The sequence below is a fragment of the Bubalus bubalis genome, chromosome 8, assembly GCF_019923935.1.
Source record: "Bubalus bubalis isolate 160015118507 breed Murrah chromosome 8, NDDB_SH_1, whole genome shotgun sequence".
In the NCBI taxonomy this organism is placed as follows: Eukaryota; Metazoa; Chordata; class Mammalia; order Artiodactyla; family Bovidae; genus Bubalus; species Bubalus bubalis.
This window is the reverse complement of record NC_059164.1, coordinates 46,900,301-46,925,594: the sequence shown is the minus strand read 5'-3', so window position 1 is coordinate 46,925,594 and position 25,294 is coordinate 46,900,301. Positions and strand designations below refer to the sequence as shown.

General features: G+C 39.1%; 1 protein-coding gene across 3 annotated transcripts in view; it reads left to right on the top strand.

The window, feature by feature from the left end:
* Positions 1-25,294, top strand: part of NAMPT (nicotinamide phosphoribosyltransferase) — a 387,332-nt gene that overhangs the window by 341,989 nt on the left and 20,049 nt on the right. For all 3 annotated transcript variants that reach the window (XM_006042817.4, XM_044946592.2, XM_044946593.2), the window contains 4 exons: positions 6,990-7,093; positions 17,159-17,315; positions 18,769-18,872; positions 20,893-21,021. In XM_006042817.4, the coding sequence (XP_006042879.3) occupies positions 6,990-7,093; positions 17,159-17,315; positions 18,769-18,872; positions 20,893-21,021 (494 nt within the window). The remainder of the gene's footprint in view (positions 1-6,989; positions 7,094-17,158; positions 17,316-18,768; positions 18,873-20,892; positions 21,022-25,294) is intronic.

The following is a 25,294-nucleotide window of genomic DNA, read 5'->3' as shown; positions in this document are numbered from 1 at the left end:
TTTAATCCATTTTGTGTTTATTTTTGTCTATGGTGTTAGAGAATGTTCTACTTTCATTCTTCTACATGTAGCTGTCCAGTTTTCCCAGCACCACTTATTGAAGAGACTGTTTTTTTCTCCATTGTATATTCTCACTTCCTTTGTCATAGATTAGCTGACCATAGGTGCATGGGTTTATCTCTGGACTTTCTCTCCTGTTACATTGATCTATGTTTCTGTTTTTGTGCCAGTACCATAATGTTTTGATTACTATAGCTTTGTAATATAGTCTGAAATCAGGATACCTGATTCCTCCCACTCTGTGTTTCTTTTCAAGATTGCTTTGGCTATTTGGGGTCTTTTGTGTTTCCATACAGATTCTGAATTTTTTTGTCCTAACAACTATCCTTTCTCTAAGGAGAGCAAAATGGTGCTTATCTCCCAAATCTGTAAAGTAAAATGGGAACATGGAAATAGAAACATAAGAAAACAAAATGGGAAAAAGAGAGAGGAAATATTTTAAATGACTTCAAGAAAACCTGTCTTTAGTTTTCTTGAGGTACAATATATATACAATAAAATTCATCACTTTTATGATGAATTCAATTAATTCATCACAGAATTCAATTAATTCTGACATATGTAAACAGTTATATAATTATTACCACACATGTCATTTCCTTCACCCTAAAAAGTTTCCTCATGCCCCTTTGCAGTTGACTTCCTTTAGCCTCAGGCTCTGACAAGAACTGATCTGCTTTCTTTCACACTAGTTTTGCCTTTCCTGGAGAAGGCAATGGCACCCCACTCCAGCACTCTTGCCTGGAAAATCCCATGGACAGAGGAGGCTGGTGGGCCACAGTCCATGGGGTCGCTAAGAATCAGACAAGACTCAGTGACTTCACTTTTACTTTTCACTTTCATGCATTGGAGAAGGAAATGGCAACCCACTCCAGTGTTCTTGCCTGGAGAATCCCAGGGAAGGGGGAGCCTCATGGGCTGCTGTCTATGGGGTCGCACAGAGTCAGACACGACTGAAGTGACTTAGCAGCAGCAGCAGCAGAGTTTTATGTAAACGAAATCATATAGTATGTAGCCTTTCACATTTAACTTCAAGAAAACCTTACAGATGAAAACAGCTGATAGGTTAAGAAAGGCAAGAAAAATAACAAATTTCACCGGTCCAAGTGTCCATTGACTTTAGCCTCATCCTAAGTAATAATTTCCAAGAAACAAATTGAGTTATACTAGTACTATTACTCGGAGAAGGCAATGGCACCCCACTCCAGTACTCTTGCTTGGAAAATCCCATGGACAGAGGAGCGTGGTAGGCTGCAGTCCATGGGGTCACTAAGAGTTGGACACGACTGAGCAACTTCACTTTCACCTTTCACTTTCATGCATTAGAGAATGAAATGGCAACCCACTCCAGTGTTTTGCCTGGAGAATCCCAGGGACGGGGGAGTCTGGTGGGCTGCCGTCTATGGGGTCGCACAGAGTCGGACACGACCAAAGCGACTTAGCAGCAATAGCAGCAGTACTATTACTATGTACTAGTTATATTTTGCTAAAAATCATTAAAAATAAATACATAATAATTGACATAAAAATGCATAGCTGATTACCACTAATATGCACCTGATATTACCATCAGTGATAAACCTTTCTTAGGAAAGTGCTGCATGGAAAGATCTCAACAGTCTAATTCTAACAGTCTTATTTTCTGTCACTAATTTTGGCCATTGAGTCTGAAAGTGACCATCAGCAAAATTTATAAGTAGTTATGATATCCAAATTCATACACATAGTATTATAACATGCACACATTTTCCGTACTTTGTCCAGACAAATAGTTGGTTATGAGAGTGTAGTATAGTCATCACAAGCATACAATAGAAAGTATACCAGAACACTTTGTAATGGCAGGTCTATGAATAATCCATGTATGTGTGTTAATTCTTCTTGTACGTGTTACACTTACTGTTATCATTTCTATTCTTGTAGACTAAGACTCAGCAGCTTTGTGTGTGTCTTGATGTGATTGCAGCAGATCCAACAAACTGAGCCATTAAAGAGTGCTTCAGGAGTTAAGAGCACTGATAATCAGATTCATGAAAACCCGTGTGCTTCTATAAATAATGGATTTTCCTTACAAATTAGAACTCTGAGGTGTCCCAAAGGGCCAAAGAAATAAGAAAAGGTCTAAGTTTAATTTAAAATTTCCTCTTTAACATTTTTAACAAATGTTGTGGCTTGTAAGGCTGGAGAAAGTTATAAAGCGTGATGGATAACCATTGTCAGGAGTTCCAGGTGGGTGAGTTCCTCACCTACTTCTCCACTGTTACTGAGGTGAACTCAGGTCTGATTAGAATACCTGAGGCAACTTTGAAATACAAAAGTGTGCCAAGGCTGAATGGAGGGGTGTGTGGAAATAGGAGTGGTGCAGGAATAACCACCTTGATCAAATGGATGAGTTTCAGGCCTTTTATAACATTCAGAAGGAAATAAACAAGGGGCTGGATGCCCAATTTACCCTGCTTCGACTAGCTATTTGGTAGGAATAGTAGATTAATCCTGGGTTTTGAACAAAGTTGGGGGCCCATTTGAGTCTTTGTTTTTATCATTATTTGTCATGTTGTGGAGACCTATGAGAAACAGTTTTTCAGATCTCCAGAGTTATGACCAACCTAGATAGCATATTAAAAAGCAGAGACATTACTTTGCCAACAAAAGTCCGTCTAGTCAAGGCTATGGTTTTTCCTGTGGTCATGTATGGATGTGAGAGTTGGACTGTGAAGAAAGCTGAGCGCCAAAGGATTGATGCTTTTGAATTGTGGTGTTAGAGAAGACTCTTGAGAGTCCCTTGGACTGCAAGGAGATCCAACCAGTCCATCCTAAAGGAGATCATTCCTGGGTGTTCTTTGGAAGGACTGCTGCTAAAGCTGAAACTCCAGTACTTTGGCCACCTCATGCAAAGAGTTGACTCATTGGAAAACACTCTGATGCTGGGCGGGATTGGGGGCAGGAGGAGAAGGGGATGACAGAGGATGAGATGGCTGGATGGCATCACTGATTTGATGGACATGAGTTTGGGTGAACTCTGGGAATTGGTGATGGACAGGGAGGCCTGGCATGCTGCAGTTAATGGGATCGCAAAGAGTCGGGCATGACTGAGCAACTGAACTGAACTGATACTACTTGATTTGACTTAGGTCATACCTGAATGGTCTAGTGGTTTTCCCCACTTTATTCAATTTAAGTCTGAATTTGGCAATAAGGAGTTCATGGTCTGAGCCACAGTCAGCTCCCGGTCATGTTTTTGCTGACTGTATAAAGCTTCTCCATCTTTGGCTGCAAAGGATATAATCAATCTGATTTCAGTGTTGACCATCTGGAGATGAAAGAGATGGGAATACCAGACCACCTGATCTGCCTCTTGAGAAACCTGTATTCAGGTCAGGAAGCAACAGTTAGAACTGGACATGGAACAACAGACTGGTTCCAAATAGGAAAAGGAGTAAGTCAACGCTGTATATTGTCACCCTGCTTATTTAACTTATATGCAGAGTACATCATGAGAAACACTGGGCTGGAGGAAGCACAAGCTGGAATCAAGATCGCCAGGAGAAATATCAATAACCTCAGATATGCAGATGACACCACCCTTATGGCAGAAAGTGAAGAACTAAAGAGCCTCTTGGTGAAAGTGAAAGAGGAGAGTGAAAAAGTTGGCTTAAAGCTCAACATTCAGAAAACTAAGATCATTGCATCCGGTCCCATCACTTCATGGCAAATAGATAGGGAAACAGTGGCAAGAGTGGCTGACTTTATTTTTCTGGGCTCCAAAATCACTGCAGATGGTGATTGCAGCCATGAAATTAAAAGACGCTTACTCCCTGGAAGGAAAGTTATGACCAACCTAGACAGCATATTAAAAAGCAGATACATTACTTTGACAACAAAGGTCCATCTAGTCAAGGCTATGGTTTTTCCAGTAGTCATGTATGGATGTGAGAGTTGGACTGTGAAGAAGGCTGAGTGCTGAAGAATTGATGCTTTTGAACTGTGGTGTTGGAGAAGACTCTTCAGAGTCCCCTGGACTGCAAGGAGGTCCAACCAGTCCATTCTAAAGGAGATCAGTCCTGGGTGTTCATTGGAAGGACTGTTGTTGAAGCTGAAGCTCCAATACTTTGGCCACCTGATGGGGAGAGCTGACTCACTGGAAAAGACCCTGATGCTGGGAAAAATTGAGGGCAGGAGGAGAAGGGGATGACAGAGGATGAGATGGTTGGATGGCATCACTGACACAGGGGACATGGGTTTGGGTGGACTCCGGGAGTTGGTGATGGACAGGGAGGCCTGGTGTGCTGCGGTTCATGGGGTCACAAAGAGTCAGACACAACTGAGCAACTGAACTGACTGACTGACTGATGCTACTTGATAAATATACTAAATGCTAGCTATTAAATTGTCTTTCACGGAAGGACACTTGAAAATGAAATCTTTACTTTGTATTTGGTGATAATTTCATAGTTCTAAATCCTAATTAATTAAAAATTGGTCCTGCTTAACCATGTAGTTACATATTTGTTGTTGTTTAGTCGCTAAGTTGTGTCCGACTCTTTGTGACCCCAGGGACTGCAGCCCACCAGTTCCTCTGTCCATGGGATTTCCCAGGCAAGAATACTGGACTGGGTTGCCGTTTCCTTCTCCAGGGGATCTTTCCGACCCAGAGACTGAACCCACATTTCCTGCATTAGCAGTCTGATACCCCTGATGCCTAATTCTACCTTAGACAAATGGAGCCTTTTCTATTGGTAACATGACTTCATTTTCCTCTTATCCTCTGGAAACTGCTCTGTGTTCAAGTTGCTGCTGAGTGCAGGCCTTATGACTGTTTCTGCATTCAACAAGCAATGTTAATAGCATATTTACTTGCATTGATATTAAGCCTTTTCACCTTAAAACTGTAAATTCAATTCAAAGACTGAAGCTTAAACTTTATGCTACCATAAACAAAGCCCACTTTGTAATCAGAATTTTATTCCCCCCCCCACCCCCCCGCCCCTGACACACACACACAGAACAATGGTCAGTTATACATCCATGGATTCCAGGAAGCTATGCAAAAGCATTTGTCATTTAAGTAAAATAGGTTATAGAAATTTTAAATGAATGAAGGAAGAAAGGTCCAAATTAAGAGCAAAATGGATCATTTTTCTTCTTTGAATTGTACTCTTTAATATATTAATAACATAATCTCCCCAAATACAATTTTTAGTATTTTAATATTAATTTAGTTTTGAAAGTAATTTTCCCTAGTAAACATGTTAGGTCAACCAAAAAAAGCCTCGTTTGTTTTAAACCTTGTTGTTGAAATAATTCTAAATGCATTAGTATTATTCATTACCTTGGTAAGCACCTAGGGATATCTCACCACGTCTGTAATCTTTGCCTTTACTGAATCTCCCTATAGATGGAGGCTATTGTCAGGAATCTGTACTAACTCCGAGACATAGTCTGGACTGAAGTTGCTTTTAATTGAAGAGGCCTCAGTGTTTGGACCGGAGAAGGCAATGGCAACCCACTCCAGAACTCTTGCCTGGAAAATCCCATGGACAGTGGAGGCTGGTGGGCTGCTGTCTACGGGGTCGCACAGAGTCGGACACGACTGAAGCGACTTTGCAGCAGCAGCAGTGTTCGGACAATGAATCTCTCTCAATTCACAGCCTCCACCTCTACCCTCCATAAAATGAGACTTCCACTAACTTGAACGACAATTGCAAAGTTCAAGTACCAGTTTTCATTAAGTTGGTTTTCCCCTGGTAACCTGTGTCTTGTAAAACCTAAATCTTAAAAACAAACTATTAATCATAGGGACAAAGGAAATCAGTTTTACGCAAAAATGCAACCACGTATGAGAACTACGCAAATGGATGGTTCACGTTTGGCTGAAGTCATCCGACGTCGTTTCATTTGCTTTTGTATTTCCATTTGCCAACCCGTTTCCCAAGATCGAGCGATTACAGCGATGACACCAGTCAGTCTCGCACCCTGTCAAAGACTGTGGCCCGTTGCCAATTACTCCTCGGCAAACTAGACTCAACTGGGTCTTATCCTCTGATTGTCTGTCGGGACTGAATTCAACACCCGAATTTGGGTGCAGGCTATTTTCTCGGGAAAAGTCAAAACATCCTCAAAGGATCAAAGAGCTCAGTCACAGAGGTGGAGGAAAGTGGAGCCGATGAGTCAGGTTAGCAAACCCCTCAGCCCTTGTTCCTCAGCGCAGCGCTCCAGATTTTAAAGACGGTTAGGAGGACCAGGAGAGACACGAGGGATGAAGGCAAAAGGCTCGATCCTGAATCTGAGCCAGAGACAAAGGTGAGGAACTGCGCGAGGGGGACGGGGAGACGGACAGAGGGAGGCTCCTCAGCCCCCAGCCAGTGGCGTGACTTCAGGAGGACTCAGAAAACGGGCCAGGACTGGGTAAGGATAGGAAGGTGCCAGCGGGGCGGGAGAACAGGCTAATCTCAGGAGTGGCGAGGCTGGGAACGCCCCCCTCCCGGCCCCGCCCCCGCCCCGCAGCGTAGGGCCGGGAAATGAAAGCCAAGCGTGCGCGTGGGTCACGGGCCGGGGCGGCCCCTCAGCCTCCGGCTTCCCGGGGTGGGCGTCTCCGAGAAAGGCGCGTGCCTCACGTCCTTCCCACCCCGCCCCCTGCAATCTGCGCACGCGCGGCCTCACCCCGCCCCTCGCGTCCCCAGCGGAGCGATGAGACGGGGGCGGGCAGCCGGGGTGAGGAGGCCGCCGGGAGTCCCTAGATTGCCGGCGCGCTCCGCCTCCACCGCCGCTCCACCGCCGCCGCTTCCCTCGTCGCGTCACGGCTCCCGGGACCGCCCTCCTCTGGCCCCTCCTACTCGCTCCCTTTCCCCCTCCTCTTACCCTCCCCCTCCGACCGATCGGTGACTTAAGCAACGGAGCGCGGTGAAGCCCATTTTTCTCCTTCCTCGCAGCCGCGCCGGGCAGTTCGCGGCGCGCGGCCCCCACGCTCCCGCCCGAGATGAATGCTGCGGCAGAAGCCGAGTTCAATATCCTCCTGGCCACCGACTCATACAAGGTAGAGACTCGGGGAGGAAGAGGGTGCGTCGGGGAACAGCGCGAGGCTGCGGGGCGGGGGCGGCCGGGCTGGGGGGGGGGTCTCGGCGCTGGGGAAGCCCCGAGGGAAGAAGCGGCGTCGGCGGCGGGCGGGATGGGGCAGGTGAGGCTGGCGCCGCAGTTGGGGAGGAGGCTGATGGAGCAGGGATGGAGGGATGGACGGCAGGAGGCGGGGCCTGGGGGGTGCGTGGTTGGGGCGGTGCGGCGAGGGGTTGAGGCGGGCCCGAACCGGTTCCCCGCACTCGCCGCCCGGAGCTCCGGGCAGCTCAGCGGGCCGACGGCCGGGGCGTCACTGGATGAGCTCACGCCTTCCCCAGGAGTGCGGCCTTTTGGTCCTGGGCCAGGCAGGGCCGGCCTTGGTTAGGGCTTGCCTGAGGAGAGCAGGTCAGTTAGGTAACGGCCCCTGGGATTCCGCCGTGGAAAGAGGGAGTCAGGTTTGAAAAGTGGGGTTCCCCCCGCGGAGTTGAGTCAAGCAAGCTCACCCCTTAGTCGGCAGATGTGTCCCTCCTCGAGGAAGGGGTGGGCGAGGTCTAGTAGGGCTGCTGGATCAGCCAGCCACGTTCTTCTGCCGGTGGCCCGGGTGCGGAGGACCCTTATCTGTCTGTTCCGGGGAGCCCTGCTCGATTCCCCAGTCCCACTCCATTGGGCTCGGTTTCAAACTCCCTTGCGTCTGGTGATCACTCACACTCCTCATCGTCTGTTGCAAAGGCCGATCTGCCTTTATTCCATTAGAACCACTTTGTGATTTCTGTGAAAAGGAAAGTGAAACACAAGAAGTTTAAAAAAAACTGTAGTTAACCTAGAGAACATGTTGAGAGGACACAGCGTTCTGTTACTATGGCTATTGGACGCTTGTATGTATAGGTGTCCCGATCATTTTATTTGAAACTCACATACATTAATAAAGGGAAGAGTAGTTAAAGGGAAATTTGAAGTAAACTGGATTATACTTTGCTAACAAGCTTTGGTATCCAGGACACCTAAAAAATGACATGTCAGACTGAAAACTCCACTTTCACAAAATAAGTTTCAGTTTTTACTTGAGCAGCATGGTAGTTTGGAGTATAGCGATTAAAGCATGTTTTCAGATTTTTTGTTGTTACTTTTAGTTTTTTTCTTAAATATTCCAGTATTTTCGAGAATCCCATTTTACCTCTCTTTTAACTTTTTTTCCTAGCTGGTTTAAGATTCTACTTTTGATAATTAAGGTGGGTTATTAAAGTAGAACCAAGTTTCTTTAAGGAGTGGTCTTTTAAATGGAACTTTAAAATGGAAATCTACACAGTTGCAAGGAGATCATAGTGCTATCAAGGATGGTTTACTTGTGCTTCTCTTGTGGTTACTTAGTTCATGGTATTTTGAGTGTTTTTAATAGTGATTTTAGAATGGTCACATTCACAGTTTTCTAAAACTTCATCCCCTTAACTAAATTTTTAAAATAATTTTCAAGTTTTTTAATGTATTAATAACAAGAAAGGTAAGTTTTAACTTTTAAAAACAAAACAGTGTGCAAGCTTCTTTAGTTTGTGGCTCCTCTAGCTATTGTATATAAGGAATGTAAAATTGCTTTAACATCAGTTTCCTGGGATGAAAGGTAAGAGTGGTTACCCTAAAGTTTTCTAATCTGCTAGCTAGGCATACTTAACAGCACTATTAGAATTTGTACCTATTTAATAAAGTTTATTCCTGTCCATTTCAAGTCAGACTGGTTGGTGTATTTATCCCCTTCCTAATATAAAACCTTTTAAGAAGATTATCATCTTAGTAACTAACATGTTTCATTTCCCACCCTCCCTCCCAAGAAAACCCTCAAGAGGATTCAGTCAGGTTGATGTTTTATTATACCAGTGGTTTGCAGCAGTCAGTAAAATAAATTGTGTATTTTACACTTGCAATTTAGTTTTTAAGTTTCATTTTCCTTACATTTTTGGTGGTACTTATAGCCTGTTTCAGAGAAGGCAATGGCACCCCACTCCAGTACTTTTGCCTGGAAAATCCCATGGACGGAGGAGCCTGGTAGGCTGCAGTCCATAGGGTCACGAAGAGTCAGACAGATCTGAGCGACTTCACTTTCACTTTTCACATTCATGCATTGGAGAAGGAAATGGCAACCCACTCCAGTGTTCTTGCCTGGAGAATCCCAGGGACGGGGGAGTCTGGTGGGCTGCTGTCTATGGGGTCGCACAGAGTCCGACACGACTGAAGTGACTTAGCAGCATAGCCTGTTTATCATTTTTGCTTTTTTTTTTTAATCTTCTTGGATGAAGAGGAGACAGCAATGGTAATCTTGAGTCTAGAAGCAGTAAAATTACACTTCTATTTGGAAATTACCTGAGAAGATTATATACACATCCTTATCAGTACTTACATACTGTTGGCCAGTTAAAGTAGGGAGCTAGCAGCTTTGGTTGTATTGGTGGAACAGAACAGAACAAGCTAAATTGTTGATTTGGTTTTTTTGCAAGGGGTGGGGTGGGTAGAACTGAAGTAAGGATAATTGGCTGTCTAGGCACTCTAGAAAGGTATTTTGCAAGTAGATAGAATAATGTCCAAGCACATGACAACATGTAGAAATTTTGTTTTTGCTTGTATCCTTTCCAGACAGTTCAGGACAATTTGGACTAAAGGGGCATTTAAAATATGTATTCATTTCTGTAATCTCTTACTTCATTATACATAATGATGAACGAAGGAAATAGATGAATGTGGTTGTTTCTTCTGTTTTCATCCTGGGTTCTTGTTACAAATGAAAAGGACACTTAAGTGTTAACCACTTATATTTTCAAAATGGTTTAAAGAAAATTATCTACTGGGTTATATTTACATTGTGCTAATAAGCCAGCTAAGGAAAGGTGCATTGGGGCTGGCCTTAGCCATTGCGGTGCTAAAATAGTATTTGGAACATTTTTTTGTAAAGGAAATAAGTCATTTTTTTTCCCACTTATTTCTGGGATGGCCACTGATCAGTTTCCAACTAAATGAATCAGTAAAAGATTCATTTCTATTCCATTCTTCTTCCCCTTCTATATAGATAATGTCTGTAACAAACTACAGCAGAGTTTTACCATTTCTGAACATTCTACCTGTTAGCAGGTTGAAATGGAAGATGTTGTCAATTCAGACTCAGTTGGAAAAAATAAATAACATGCAGTGCAAGAAAGAAATCTCTAAGCAATTTACAGTTTAAACCACGTCAGACACATAAGTTATGAAATGTGTTGTCCAGTGTGGGTTGCTTCTCAAAAGGTCATTTTAAACTGGTTATCTTGAATTCAACACATTTTCATCCATTAATTAATAAATATTAGAGACCCATTAGGTATTATATGGGTCCCATCACTTCATGGCAAGTAGATGGGGAAGCAATGGAACAGTGACAGACTTTATTTTGGGGGGCTCCAAAATCACTGTAGATGGTGACTGCAGCCATGAAATTAAAAGACACTTGCTCCTTGGAAGAAAAGTTATAACCAACCTAGACAGCATATTAAATAAGCAGAGACATTACTTTGCCAAAAAATGTCCGTCTAGTCAAAACTATGGTTTTTCCAGTACTCATATGTATGGATGTGAGAGTTGGACTGTAAGAAAGCTGAGCACCAAAGAATTGATGCTTTTGAACTGTGGTGTTGGAGAAGACTTGAGAGTCCCTTGGACTGAAATGAGGTCCAACCAGTCCATCCTAAAGGAAATCAGTCCTGAATATTCATTGAAAGGACTGATGCTTGAAGCTGAAACTCCAATACTTTGGCCACCTGATGCAAAGAACTGACTCATTTGAAAAGACCCTGATCCTGGCAAAGATCGAAGGCGGGAGGAGAAGGGGATGATAGAGGATGAGATGGTTGGAAGGCATCACAGATTGGATGGACATGAGTTTGAGTAAGCTCCTGATGGACAGGTGGGCCTGGCATGCTGCAGTCCATGGAATCGCAAAGAGTTGGACAGGACTGAGCAACTGAACTGAACTGAGGTATTATAAAAGACAAAAGATGTCCATTACAATCTAAGATGGGTGAAAGTTGATTTTAGAAAAGTTACAAAAGGCTGTATGATTTATGTATGGTCATTAAGCACCCAAGGTAGCTTTTTGAAAAACAGCTTGCTTCCTCATTAGTGGCAGAATAACAAATCTTATTTGGGCATTTTGGGGTTAAAGATTTGGGGCTAGATGACAATCATTCCTGTGGGTAAGTTAGTCCTGCCTCAGACTTGAGCTACCAGTGTCTTCCTCTGAACTGTTCCCTGTTTTTCAAAGTTGCTTCTCCTCCACCAATTCTGGACACTTAAGTATGGTTAAAACAGCTCCAGTGGCAGCCTAAACCCTGTGAGAAGTGTGGTCCTGCTGCAGTTTGTATGTCAGAGAGCACCTGTGCGTTCTTAGGATAGCGTTTTCCCAGTAAGTTTTATATTATGAATTACAGGAAAAACCCAGGCAACAGAAATAATAAAATCCTACATGTAAATCATGAATATACTTCATAGAAAAACTGGATGAGGCCAGTAATAATTGTAGAGTATCTTGCAAAACAAAAATACCAGAAACTGATAGCCTTTTTGTCAGTTTATGAAATCTCTCTTAAAGGTGTGCCAAGAAAAGGTGCAAGTTACTAGGAATTCTACCAGAGTCAAGGGAAGAGGCAGCATAATGATAATGGCTGGTTTTACAGTTTCTCCCCTTCACTAAAATAATGTAATCCCCAAATCCTTAAATTGTATTTTGATGTTAGTAGTGCTTCATAAGCCAAATAGCAATGAATTATTTTCTGGAGCAACAGAAGGACAGGGGTTGAGAAATCCTGAATAATATTGAAAAGAAGAAAAAATCCGTTATGATTTTTGCTGTTTCTGGCTCATTACTTTTGAAAAGGTAGAGAGTCTTAATAAGTGCCTCTTACGAGTGCCCTTAGATATTACACAGGTAACATAGCTTCATTTGTGACTTTGAGTCTGTTACTCCATATGCTCTTATATACACATGCTAGTGTTGAAATGTTGGCTTGTGATTATTTCTTAGTGATTATAACTGTGAAAGTAGGTTAGTAGTAGTTACCTTTGGTCATGTGATACCAATGTGGGAGGAAAGCTCTTGGAAATATATTATGTCAACCTTATAGGAAATCTAGAGAAGCTCAGGAGAAAAGTATACTTTGCTCTCACAGAAAAACTCTATGCAACTGAAATACTTCTCATATTTCTCTTGAACTGTTATACATGGTTAATTGACACTGGGAGTGCAGTTTTTAGAAGCTTATTTTTTCATGAAGTAAAATCAACCACATAACTGAAATTTAGATTTATTAGAAGAGCTACATTTTCCCTTGTGTCTCTGTTCTTCATCACACATATATTTCTGTGCTGGCGGGATTCTGTTAGTTGCAGGAAGGCTATGTCAGTTTAAGAAACATTTTTAGGGGTAGTCTTTGTGGAGAATATTAAGAGAAATTGGTTATTTTCTCATTTTATAAATTTAAATTTATTGTACAGCCATTTTCTCAAGTGGTGGAAGTTCAAGGCAGTGCTGAAAAACAATATGATTTAAGAGCGCTCTTTTGGCAGGTCACTTAATTTTGAATATTATGAAGCTTTTTGTTAGTGTTTATTTACCATACTTAAAACTAAGCTCTTGAGTTCCCTATCCAGTCCTTCCATGCCTTTCCTCGTCTCAGCAAATGGCACCATTATTCACTCAGTTGCTCAAGCCAAAAATCTAGGCAACATCATAAAATTCTCCCCCTCTTTATTCCCAAATCAAATCTATCAGCCTACTTCTTCAAAGATATTGAGTCATCTCTCACCTGATCTGTGTTTTGGCAATAGTCTCTTAACTGATACTCCTGCATCCACTCAGGTCACCCTGTAATCTACTCTCCACCTCTGCCAGGCTTGTCAAATGTGAATCAGATCATAATCACTCTAGCCTAAAGCATACTAGTGGCTTCCCCACTTGAGGTAGCCTGTGAGTCTTATGTGATCTTGTCCCTGCATCTCTCTCTGACTTCATGTACCCCCTCCTCCTCATTCTCTAAGCACCAACCACAGTGGTCTTCATTTCTGTTCTGACCCTGAAATCAAAATATTTCCTATTTCCTTGTCATTTAGATCTTGTTCACATGTCACTATCTCAGAAGAAGCCTTCCTGGCCTCCTATTTAGTCTCCCATGCCTTAATTTTTCATAGCATCCATCTAGCTCTGAAATTATGTTATGATCTCTCAGCCCTCACTTGGAGAAGGCAATGGCACCCCACTCCAGTACTCTTGCCTGGAAAATCCCATGGACAGAGGAGCCTGGTAGGCTGCAGTCCATGGGGTCGCTAAGAGTCGGACACGACTGAGCGTCTTCACTTTCACTTTTCACTTTCATGCTTTGGAGAAGGAAATGGCAACCCACTCCAGTGTTCTTGCCTGGAGAATCCCAGGGATGAGGGAGCCTGGTGGGCTGCTGTCTGTGGGGTCGCACAGAGTCGGACACGACTGAAGCGACTTAGCAGCAGCAGCAGTAGCAGGAGCCCTCACTAGCCCAGTGAGACTAGGGACTATGTCAGTCTATTTTACTTCCCCATCCTTAGCATCTGAACCAGTGCCTGATTACACAGCAGGTAGAGTATATATTTGTGAATGAATTAACTGTTTATAAAATAAAAATTTATTGATTTGAATTTCTGCTATATCATCTCCTTTTCTGATAAAAGTTCCAAGGGGCTCAGGGTGACAAGTTTAGCAGAAATGAAGTTTTTAGTAAAATGAAGAGCACAGTAAACTTAGCACAACTAAAATTAGCTACTTTAGAAAATATTTACTAAGAAGCTCTGTTTAAAAATTTTTTTCCCATTTAAACAGTGTATATGCCAGTATATAAACAGATCTGAACATACTATTGTATTTTATTCTTTTCAGATATATTGGGTGTTAGTAAGTGGTTGATAGTAAATTGTTCCATAGTTAATTGCCAGAGAGTTTGCTGATTGTTTAGCTGAATTCTTAAACAGTTCTCTTAAGTTTCTCCAAAGATTTTAGAAGTCATACGTCATTTCTAACTAAGCCTAGACAACTTTGTATTTTTAATGTTTGTTTTCAGAGAGACATTCTGAATACTTACGCAAAGGTTTTAAGTACCATAATTAAAGAACACAACTGAAGTAAAGCTTTAAAATTATATAAACGTATTTCATTATTGTCCATAACAGGAACTGTATTTGTAGGATGGAAAATCTTTAGTATTATACTTTTAAACCAAGGTGGAATTAAATAGCTTAGGTACATTTCCATTTAGCTTTTGACTGCTTGGTCTACTCAGAGGAAGAAAATAATTCATTTGCCTTCTAATACTTTTAAATCTGATATAGAAAAAGTAAACTATTATAAACTATTAAAGGTGCACCATTAAGTATGTGAACTATGAAGAAGGTCCAATAACTACTGAGTCACAACTGTGAATCTTTGTTCAAATTTTACTTCATCAGAGCTGACTTTTCTCCCACCTCACTGCTTATTCCCACTAAGGAAATTGGAGTTACTTAGATTGTAAACTGGACATTTTCATTTTTACATACATCTTGTGTACATTTTCAAATGGTGATATCTTTTTCTAACCAGTTTCTTAAGTAAAGTAGTAATCATTTATTACTGTGATTATCATGCCTATATATACATATGCATGTTTTTGCATTTTAATGAATCAGCTAATAGACTTAATTGCTCTGGATTTTGTATTGGGTTGGAGAAGGAAATGGCAACCCACTCCAGTATTCTTGCCTGGAGAATCCCAGGGACAGAGGAGCCTGGTGGGCTGCTGTCTATGGGTCGCACAGAGTCGGACACGACTGAAGCAGCTTAGCAGCAGCAGCCTCTGTATTAGCCACTTCACTGAACTACTTTTTAAATCTGAAATTTACACTGGCATCAGCCCCTGAGTTCTAACTTTAAAAAACTGACATGTACTTCTAGGGTTTTTTTGTTTTTGTTTTGGCCTCACCATGCAGCATGTGGGCTTTCCTGATGGCTCAGACAGTAAAGAATCTGCCTGCAGTGCAGGAGACCCAGGTTCAATCCCTGGTTTGGGAAGATCCCTGGAGAAGGAAATGGCACCATACTCCAGTATTCTTGCCTGGAGAAGTCCGTGGACAGAGGAGCCTGGCAGGCTAGGGTCCATAGGATCGCAGAGAGTCAGACATGACTGAGTGACTAACACACATGCAGCATGAGGAACCTTTGTTCCCTGATCAGGGGTCAAACCCATACCCCCTGTGGTGGAAGCACAGCATCCTAACCACTGGACTGCCGGGGAAGTCCCTATGCTAGGTTTTGATGAAGCCTCCATATACCTTGTAATATATAGATAACTGCCTGTGTGTGTTCAGTCCAACTCTTTGAGACCCCATGGACTATAGCCTGCCAGGCTTCTCTACCCATGGAATTTTCCAGGTGGGAATACTGGAGCGGGTTGCCATTTCCATCTCCAGGGGATCTTCCTGATCCGGGGATCCAACCTGCGTCTCTTGCAGCTCCTGCATTGGCAAGGGGTTTCTTTATACCACTGCATCACCTGGGATGCATAGATGAGCAAAACAGAAAGTTCCAACTCTTACCTGACTTAGGCAACAGACCACATATTAACAATAAAGATTCACCTCCAAGGTTACCTGTAAGCAGCATCAGGGGGCTATTAGACAGAGTTGTAAGTTGCTTCAATGAGAAAGGAAACATATTTTAAACATTTGTGACTTTTTTTTCTTTCTGTATTCATTTTAGAGTTTTTGTGTTAAGCCACAAAGATTCTTTAGGTTAAAGCCAAGTTTTACTTGGATTGAGATTGTGCAGCCAAACAGGGAAAACATTAGTTTTTCCGAAACTTGAGATCAGAAGTAAACAGGGAAAATGGTTTATGTCCACAGCAGTCGTCCATGAAACTCATCTGCAAACATTTATTCCACCATTACCCTGACTCATCACCCTATCTGTAAGCTTTAAGGCATTATTATTCCTATTTTTTCAAATAGGAAAATACACAGTATTCTTCCAGTTGTTTTTTATTGGTAAAATATTGTAACCATATTAAAATGTAATAAATTCAGATTATAATGAACACAGAAAACAAAAACAAATTTTCAACAGTGGCTCTTACCTAAATTCATGGAAAAGAAATTTGTAATAATACCTCTTCATATCTTTAAATCCACAAGGATTTAATGTTGCAATTGTATAGACATATATTTTGCAATTCAGAGGTGGTTTGAGAAAAAATGACAAAACAGGGTATTTTTTTCCACTCTGCTGCTGTTGCTTTCATCCAGGTTTTCACAGTGTCACTATGAAGACTAGAAGAGATCGTTTCCAGTACCTCACTATGCAGATGGAGAGCCTGAAGAAGTCATTGACTATTGACTTGATGAGCATTCCACACTTAAATAGTAAAATAGTGACAGTACCAAATTCTGCTTTCAGTTCATTCTTGTATGTTGTATATCCCCCCAGGCAGCTGCTTCTCTTTCCCAAATGAAGACTGTTCACCAAGAATAAACGAGATACCTTTTTTTTATTTTTCTCCCCAAGTGTCTGGTTCTATAGAGGCTATGTACTTCCTTAAATCCAGTCTGTTTATAAAAATTTATACTCGCCTGTGATTTTGAATTTAAGATACCGAAGTATTAACAGTAACTTAATCATAATGGGGCTTCCCTGGTGGCTCGGTGCTAAAGGACCCATCTGCCAATGCAGGAGACATGGATTCAGTCCCTGGATGGAGAAGATCCCCTGGAGAAGGAAATGGCGACCCACTCCAGTATTCTTGCCTGGGAAATCCCATGGACAGAGGAGCCTGGCGGGCTACAGTCCATAAGGTTGCAAAAGAGTCGGACATGACTTAGCAACTAAACAACAATAAGCACGATACTTACTTTTTATTCTTTATCGCCAGAAAAGAAGCTTATCAATAGCAAATCAGTATATTTTATCTAGTTTTTACATAATTTCAAGTTATTCTGTTCTTCTGGTATTTTCTAATTCAAGTATTTCTCTTTCATATAGGTTACTCACTATAAACAGTACCCACCCAACACAAGCAAAGTTTATTCCTACTTTGAATGCCGTGAGAAGAAGACTGAAAACTCGAAAATAAGGAAGGTGAAATATGAGGAAACAGTATTTTATGGATTGCAGTACATTCTTCATAAGTATTTAAAAGGTATTGCTTTTCCTAATATGTTTAAAATACTGTTTTCATATACCTCTTCATAGTTGTTCTCCTATACTGTCATATTTTATTATTTGAAGTAACTTTTTGAAGAGTCTAATTTTGATATTAATTACATTAGGGGTTCTTTTGAAATTTTTAGAAATCTGTTAATTTGAGAGCATTAAATTGTATAATTTGTATGTACTTGGTGTTCTAAATATGAGAGAGATTTTCTGAAACTAATAAGCTTGGGAATAAATTTAGAGAAGTGAATAATTTTCTGAGAGTCATATTGTTTGTTGGCAGACTTTAGTCACTAATTCAAAATAAAGGATTTGTTACTGACCTGGAAACTCATTTTGAGTTGTGATAGCAGTTAGAATATGTTTATGCTAGTCAGTTTTACCTTAAAGGCCTATGTTTCAAAACGACTTGTAACTGTAGAATTAGTCTCAAATGCATTTTAAAGAAGCAGAATCCCCAAAATAATTTTTGTACTTTATTATTTGGAAGTCCATTTGGAGGCTGGGGAAATAGTTCCAAAGGTTTCTATACATTTTGGAAAACTTCATTTTTACCTTTTCAAATAAAAGTAATCTCAGAATTGAATACAGATTAAGTTGAATTTTATGCAGATAATTTTTTCTGTAACATTGGCAGTTTTAAAATTAGATAGTTCAGATATGTTATGCTATTGAAAATATACTTGGATATCAAAAGTACTTCATTGCAACACAATTACCCAAGATATTTTAAATAAGTTTACTAGTGATCTTATTTAGAGAGTTACCAAAGACTAATGTTACACTTCAATTTCCTTCAGCTTAAAAGCTTTATAAAGTGTTATTTATTATTAATTACAGCTAAAGTATATGGTTTGTTATAGGCCAGCATTCTAAGAACTTTTATTCAGATGTCATAACTCATTTAGTTCTCACAACCACGCTATAAGTAGGTATTATCCTCATTTGATAGATAAAGTTAGCTAAAGGTGTATGGGGGGCGGGGGTGGCAACAACGTAGGAACTGTGAAAATTATTGGATTGTCAGCCTCCAAAGATATACTTTATGAATAAAGTAAACAGGTTAACCTGGAAACCACATATCAAAGGCTCACTCTCAAATCTGAAGACTGTATAAATTAACACAGGTTTTTTTAAAAATCTCCCTAGAAGTGAATTTGTTACTGTAATTTAAAATATATATACATACACACATATAAAAATCTCTTCTACTGCAAATTTGTTTTTCACATAATTTTTATGCTTCTGCTTATGAGTGGTTGGAAATGCAGATTCCTTTTCTGACTCTGCTGTTGACTCTGGGTAAATCATTTAACCTCTCAGTTCTTGTTTTTTAATCCATAGAATGTGTGAAATAGCTAGAGACATTAATCCTATGACAACTCAGCAATTCACAGCATGCCTTCAGAAATGTAAACAGGAGATGTTTATTTTTTTAGGTAAAGTAGTGACCAAAGAGAAGATCCAAGAAGCCAAAGAGGTATACAGAGAGCATTTCCAAGATGATGTCTTTAATGAAAAGGGATGGAACTACATTCTTGAGGTAAAAAATGTGTATTTTGTATTTTGGTTTTACTTTTAGTTCAAAATTTCTTGCTGAAATTTGAATAGAAGATTAGGCTATACAGTTGATCTTTGAAAACCAGGTTCGAGTTGCACAGGTCCACTTCTACATGGAGTATCTTTCAGTAGTAAATACTACGGCACTACAAGCCTGCAGTTGGTTGAATCTGCAGATGCAGAACCACAGATACAGAGGAATTGCGGTTACAGAGGCTGGCTGTAAGTAATACAGTAATACTGTAAGTAAGGCTGACTGGATTTTCGACTTTTGGCAGGGGGTGCCTCTAACCCCCACATTGTTCAAGGATCAGCTGTAATTACAACTATTGTCTGTATGGGAACCTGTAACTAATATCTATTTAGATATTCTTGTGAGAAGTTAAAGGTACGTTTAATTGTTTTTCCTGATGATTAGTATCAAGAATCTATAGCATGTCTAAGCAGTTTGATACAATATGTATTACAGTTTAAATAACTAGCAAATCAGAAAGGTGATTTAATCCTTTATCTGAAAATACATATGATTAAGAAAGGGCATGGGGCAACTTGAAAGTTTAAGCCTATTTTCTGGACTGTAGAATACCTAAGAAAATAGATGGTATGAATCTATCACTATACAATTCTAGGACGTTTCCTTTACTGAATAGTTAGAATAGTTTGGTACAGATCTGTGAAATGAATTTTCATTCTTTATTATACTGTAATATCCTATCTAACACATTTGGATTCCTTGCTTAAACTTTTGGGCATCCAAAGACATGGAAATTGAGTTACAAGTTGAATTGTCCCCTGGCCGTTTTCTATATTATATAGATAGGTGGAGAATGGGATCTACTGACATCTTTCCATGTTAATTATCTCTAAAATGAATGTCTTTTTCATTGTAAACTACCAAACACAAAGTGATAAGAAATGCTTTAACTTTCATGCCTATATTGTAATACTGAATTTTACTATTTGGTAATTTTGGCTCCATGAAGAAGTTGGGTAAGCAATCTGCTAGTTTTCCATATCTTAAGGTCAGTAAAATCTGTTGGCTAACTACCACATTTAACTCATTTGATTTGTTTTGAGGATAACAGTTATGGTTAAGTTAGATGCTGTGCTTAGTAATATAATTCTCAGTCGTCAACGTGGTAAATCTTTTCATTTTATATTCAGAGAATCTTAGGGATTCATAGATTCTCTAGAGATAATCTTGTGTAATCCAATTTTACAAGCATAGAATCTGAGACCTTGAGAATCATGAATTTTTTTTTTTTTAATCTAGTTATCTTGTCCCAAATCACGTAAACTGCCAGGATTTCTGAAACAACCTACCTTACTAGCCAAAAGTTAACCAGCTTTTAACTTTAAAAAAGGGGAGGCTTAATTAAGTATCTAGTAACATGTCATATAGCCACTATATCCTCAGCCTAATCTGGGAGAGACTTGTTGCACTTGGATGTTGATTGCAAAAGTTCTAGAAACTATACTTACAGTTAGTCTACTACCAAAATAATGTGAGGTCTACTGCCAGTATAGAGAAAACCTATTCGAGATTCTTCTACTGGCAAAGAGTTCTTTTCTTTTTTAGTTTGTTCATTTTATTTTGCTCTTTAACAGCAGTTCATTATTTTATCTTCCAGTCATTAGCCTTTCTTTGATGGAAAAGAAGACTACTTAGAAGAAAGATAGTGCTCTTAGAATATGTTGGAATAAACTCTTTGAAGGGGAAAGAAGAGGAAAACAACTTTGTTTTGAAATTATCTTCAAGTGACAAATTTTCTTAGCAAAAGTACTTTGACAGCATAAAATTTTAAAAATTAGTAATACTAAACTGTTAATCATAATAGCTAATTTTATTTCAGGAGGATAAGCATATTCTGACCATATTACTAGCAATACAGTAAGATCTATAATTGTTATTTCTCTGACAGTAAGTTTAGCTTCTGTAAAATATGTAATGGTAATGGTGTACCATCTGTTGAATGAATAATTTAATTATTGTCTTTTACCAGAAATATGATGGGCATCTTCCAATAGAAGTAAAAGCTGTTCCTGAGGGCTCTGTCATTCCAAGAGGAAATGTTCTCTTCACAGTGGAAAACACAGATCCGGAGTGTTACTGGCTTACAAACTGGGTTGAGGTGAATTGTTTTTTGTTTTGGTTTTCATTCTTAACATTAATTGTAGATGTAAAAACCATTCAACTGGAATTCTAGTTTAAAAATTGCTACTAATGAAGTTATATAACCTCCTACCACTTCCTAAACCTTTCAGGCCTCAGTTTCCTCACCTATAAAATGACAGTTGGACTAAATAATCTTTAAATTACCTTCCAGTAAAATCTAATCTTAAATTGTAAAAAATCGTTAACAGTTAAAACTCAGCTGGCCTCCATCTTATTTGTTGCAATCCTAAATATACACCACCATAGAGAAAGATTATAAAAACAGCACAGGTACATCTTTAGTAACTTAAGACATTTTAGTAATCGTTTTCTTTATTCTTATCTAATCAGTTCAGGGCCTAGGCTCTACCACCTGGTATTTCTCATCTAAATACATTCAAGGTTCACTATAGAAATTTCACCCTATTATCTGAGAGGTGATTACTTGGTGCTTTGTATGCTTTATCTCACTAGTTTATTGGTAAAACTAATTTGTTGTTATATTATAAAATAATACATTTGGGATTCATTTATAAAGACTAGAAACAGTTTAGAAAAAATTTTAATAGCCTAACAGGCTCTGAAACAATGAACAATTAACTAAAATAAAGATTTAAAATAGTTTACTGTTATGTGTTAAAACTCTGAATTGTGAACTCAGAGTAAAAGGAAACATATTAACACTTCTCATACTCCTTTACTGACAGATACTTTATTTTGAGGGGATGAAATTATAAAAAAAAGTAGAAGAGTTCTTAAAGAATCACATCTAGTGTATTTTACCTTCAGTGCCAAAAGATCCCAAACAGATAAATCTTACTTTTAAAATCATCATTTATGAATCACCTTTTTTCACTTTTTTTCTTTTTGGTTTTCTGGTTGAGGATTTAGTCAATAAGTACTCCTCCCCTGTGTTGAATTGGAGTCTCATAAAGCAGATATTTATGACATAGAACTAATTCGAAGTCTATCTTGCTTTTCATGTATGTTTTTCTTTAGAAAGTGAAAAATACTAGCCTTGAAAAAAATTTTAAGTACCTGTTTTAATTATCATTATTTAGATGTATTTCACTAAAAAAAAAAAAGTTGATGTTTTTATAAATTGTGGACATCTTAGTTTGTTAGCAAATATAAAAATATTTTTAAAGATTATTAAATATAAAATCCAATGTGAGATTTAGATTTTGAAGGGAAAAAAGTTCCCTATTTTCATCTGCTTATCAAGTTTACCTTCTAATATATTATTTAAATAATTTCAGTCCTTGGTATGTATTTTTATCTAAGGCACAAAAATATATGTTCTGAAACAATCCCTTTCTGATAGATCCTGTGTTGTTTTTTTTTTTAATTGTGTTTAAATACCATGTCTCCAGAAAACACTTTCTCAGAATGACTTTGCCTCTTCTGTGGGTTAGAGGATAGAGGTGGTTCATCTTTGTCTTAGCCATCTCCCACCCAAGTTTACTACCTTGTAAATCCAATCTGTTACCAAATCCAAAAAGCTTGTTATTTAAAAACTTGAGATTTTCTTCAGGAAATGCTTAATTTAAAACATTTAAAATAATAGTGCTTAGTAGTATTCTTTCCATTTCACCCTCCCAGTATATGCAAAGTTTGTTTTTTTGTGGTGTTTATTTTTTGGCCTCATTGCAGGATCTTAGTTCCCCAACCAGGAATTGAACCAGAGCAGTCAAAGTGCCAAGTCCTAACCACTGGACCACCAGGGAATTCCTTGTGCAGAGTTATTAATAAGATTCTTTTATTCACCATACACTGAATTTTAAAACCCACTAAAATTACTGAATTGCTCTATCAATTTTAATATCAGTGCTAGAAGAAATCTTAGTCCTCAAATCAGATTTCAAAACGTATTTAGGAGAGCTTAAGAGTCTTCAGAGGTATCTCAGACTTAAGAGGGGCTGAAGAATGAGCATGTTGGGCTAAACTTAACAGTTTCTTCCAACCAAAAAAAAAAAAAACCTTTTTGCTGTTAAAAATCAAAGGTGACTTTATAAACTATTACACTGATCAAATGCCCTTATTTCACAGATGAGGAAATTGAGCCCTGAAGGGCAAAGGGACTAGTTAACAGAGTAGGTCCAGTCCCCTTTCTACTATACCACACCGTTTCTCATTCTTTGAAATTCTTTATTCTGCACAGTAATGATATAATGAACACTTCTTAAATAAAACTTGCAGGTTCTTTTACTTTAGTCTTAGTTTTCAACTAAAAATTTTATCTTGATTTGTGTGGGCAAATTTCTGTTTTGGAGAAGTTTCCAACAAGGCCTATTTTATTAGACCTTGGATTAACCCAAACTAACTTGCCTTTTTTTCCCTTGCTTACATCTACAGTGATCTTTTTTAAAGGGGAGTGATTTTATTAAGAGTATAATTTAAGCTGATTTTGTTGGACTATGGAAAGGAAATGGTGATGTGAAGGATCACTGTGTCTCATAGTTATTTCTCTCCTTCCCTGGCATTTTTCGAGGGGTAAGGTCAATCTTCTACCTTTATAACTCCACTAGAGTTTTTCACATTATGTTTTCTATCTTTCTCATACTCCTAGATAATATCATTCTAAGTTAAAATTATGAGTTGATTGAATTAAATCAGCAAATGAATATTGATTACTAGTTATATACCCCAAAAGTGCTGGGCACAGATATTAGAGTAAGGTATGTGTTACTTAACAGCCTTTGGAGGAGGAGCAATTTATTCTTAGCTAAACACTAATACAAGTACAAACGCTAAATTGGTAGCAGAAGTGAATTCTGTGTATGGGGGAAAAAAACCTTTTCCATTTCATGAAGGTATTCTTCATGAAAGAATGAAGAGTTGAGGTATTCTTTGGACGACAGGTAGCCCAAGGGAGACTATAGCAAAAAAGTGGAATATATCATAAAGGATAAACCTTTAGATGGTAAATAAGGCAAGATTGCAGAAGGCCTCAGATTTCAACATGAATTGGCCTTCTTCCTCTGTGGAATAGATAGCCATTAAAGCATTTTAAGGAATGACACAACCTGAATAACTCTGCTTTAGAAGGATAACCAGCAGCAGTATAAAGAGGAAGAGAAGCTAAAGATTAGTTAGAAGTAGGATACTCATAGGCTGGGGCAGTGGAATCACTGAAATTACGAAAGAAGAATTTCAGAAGCAGAATGCTTAGGTAAGAGGTCATTTGTCATAGAGTTCAAGTTAGGAGTTGCATCAGTTTTCTACTGTTATATAACAAACTACCCCCCACCCTCTCACAAAAATGCTGTTATTTCTCATGATTCTGCGGTTGACTGAATGGTTCTCTGCTGGTCTTGCTTGGATTTACGTGTCTGCATTCAGGTAGGGGTTCAGCTCAGATAAGGGACAGTCTAAAATGGCCTCACTCCCATTCATGTCTGGACCTCAGCTTAGGTAACTGGGACTGTTGGACCTCTTTCCTTGACTTAGGCTTCTTTACAACAGGGCAGTCTCAAGGTTCTAAGAAAATGAGAGTAGAAGCTATAAAAAACCTCTTGAAACAGAAGCTTAGAAGTTATTAATATGGCTTCTGCTACATTGTGTTGGTCAAAAGCAAATCATAGGAACATCCCAGAATCAGGGATGAAGAGATAGATTACACCTCTTGATGGAAGGAGCCGCAAAGAACTTGGAGCCATAGTTAATCGCAAGAGTCTAATGCAGATTTTCTTTTTAGGGGACTGAGTTGGGAAGTCCAAGAATAAATAATCTTTTTATTTTTACTTATTTTATTTATTGGTCACTTAGCTGGTATTCAGTAAAAGCTTGTTTTGTAAAACTTAGAAAGTAGCTTTTGAGTGAGCACCGACTTGTCATCTTAGCAGCTCTTTCTAAAATTTTTTTTTTTTTTCCTTTCTAAAATTTGAAGCTGCTGTAATAGCAGGCTATCTGGTTTACAAAAAGAATAGGAAATTATGATCCTAGAATGGAGGAGTGAATTCCTAAGTCGTAATAATTAATATAGTTACTGTGATTAGACATTTTTTGGAGTTGCCTGGAAGCCAAGGAAAAGGGGAGAAAACCAAGAGACAGTTCTTATCAGAAAGTAGCAAGTCTTAGTATTAGAAGGTAGCAATTCTTTCATTTCCTCATTTGGAAAAAACTATAATAGGAACTGAATTACAAAATAGGGACCTCAGAAGTAAACAGCGTATGCAGAAATGTTTCATGTGGCTCTTTTATAATGACTTTTGATAAATGCCAAGGACATAAAACATAACTCTGTGAAT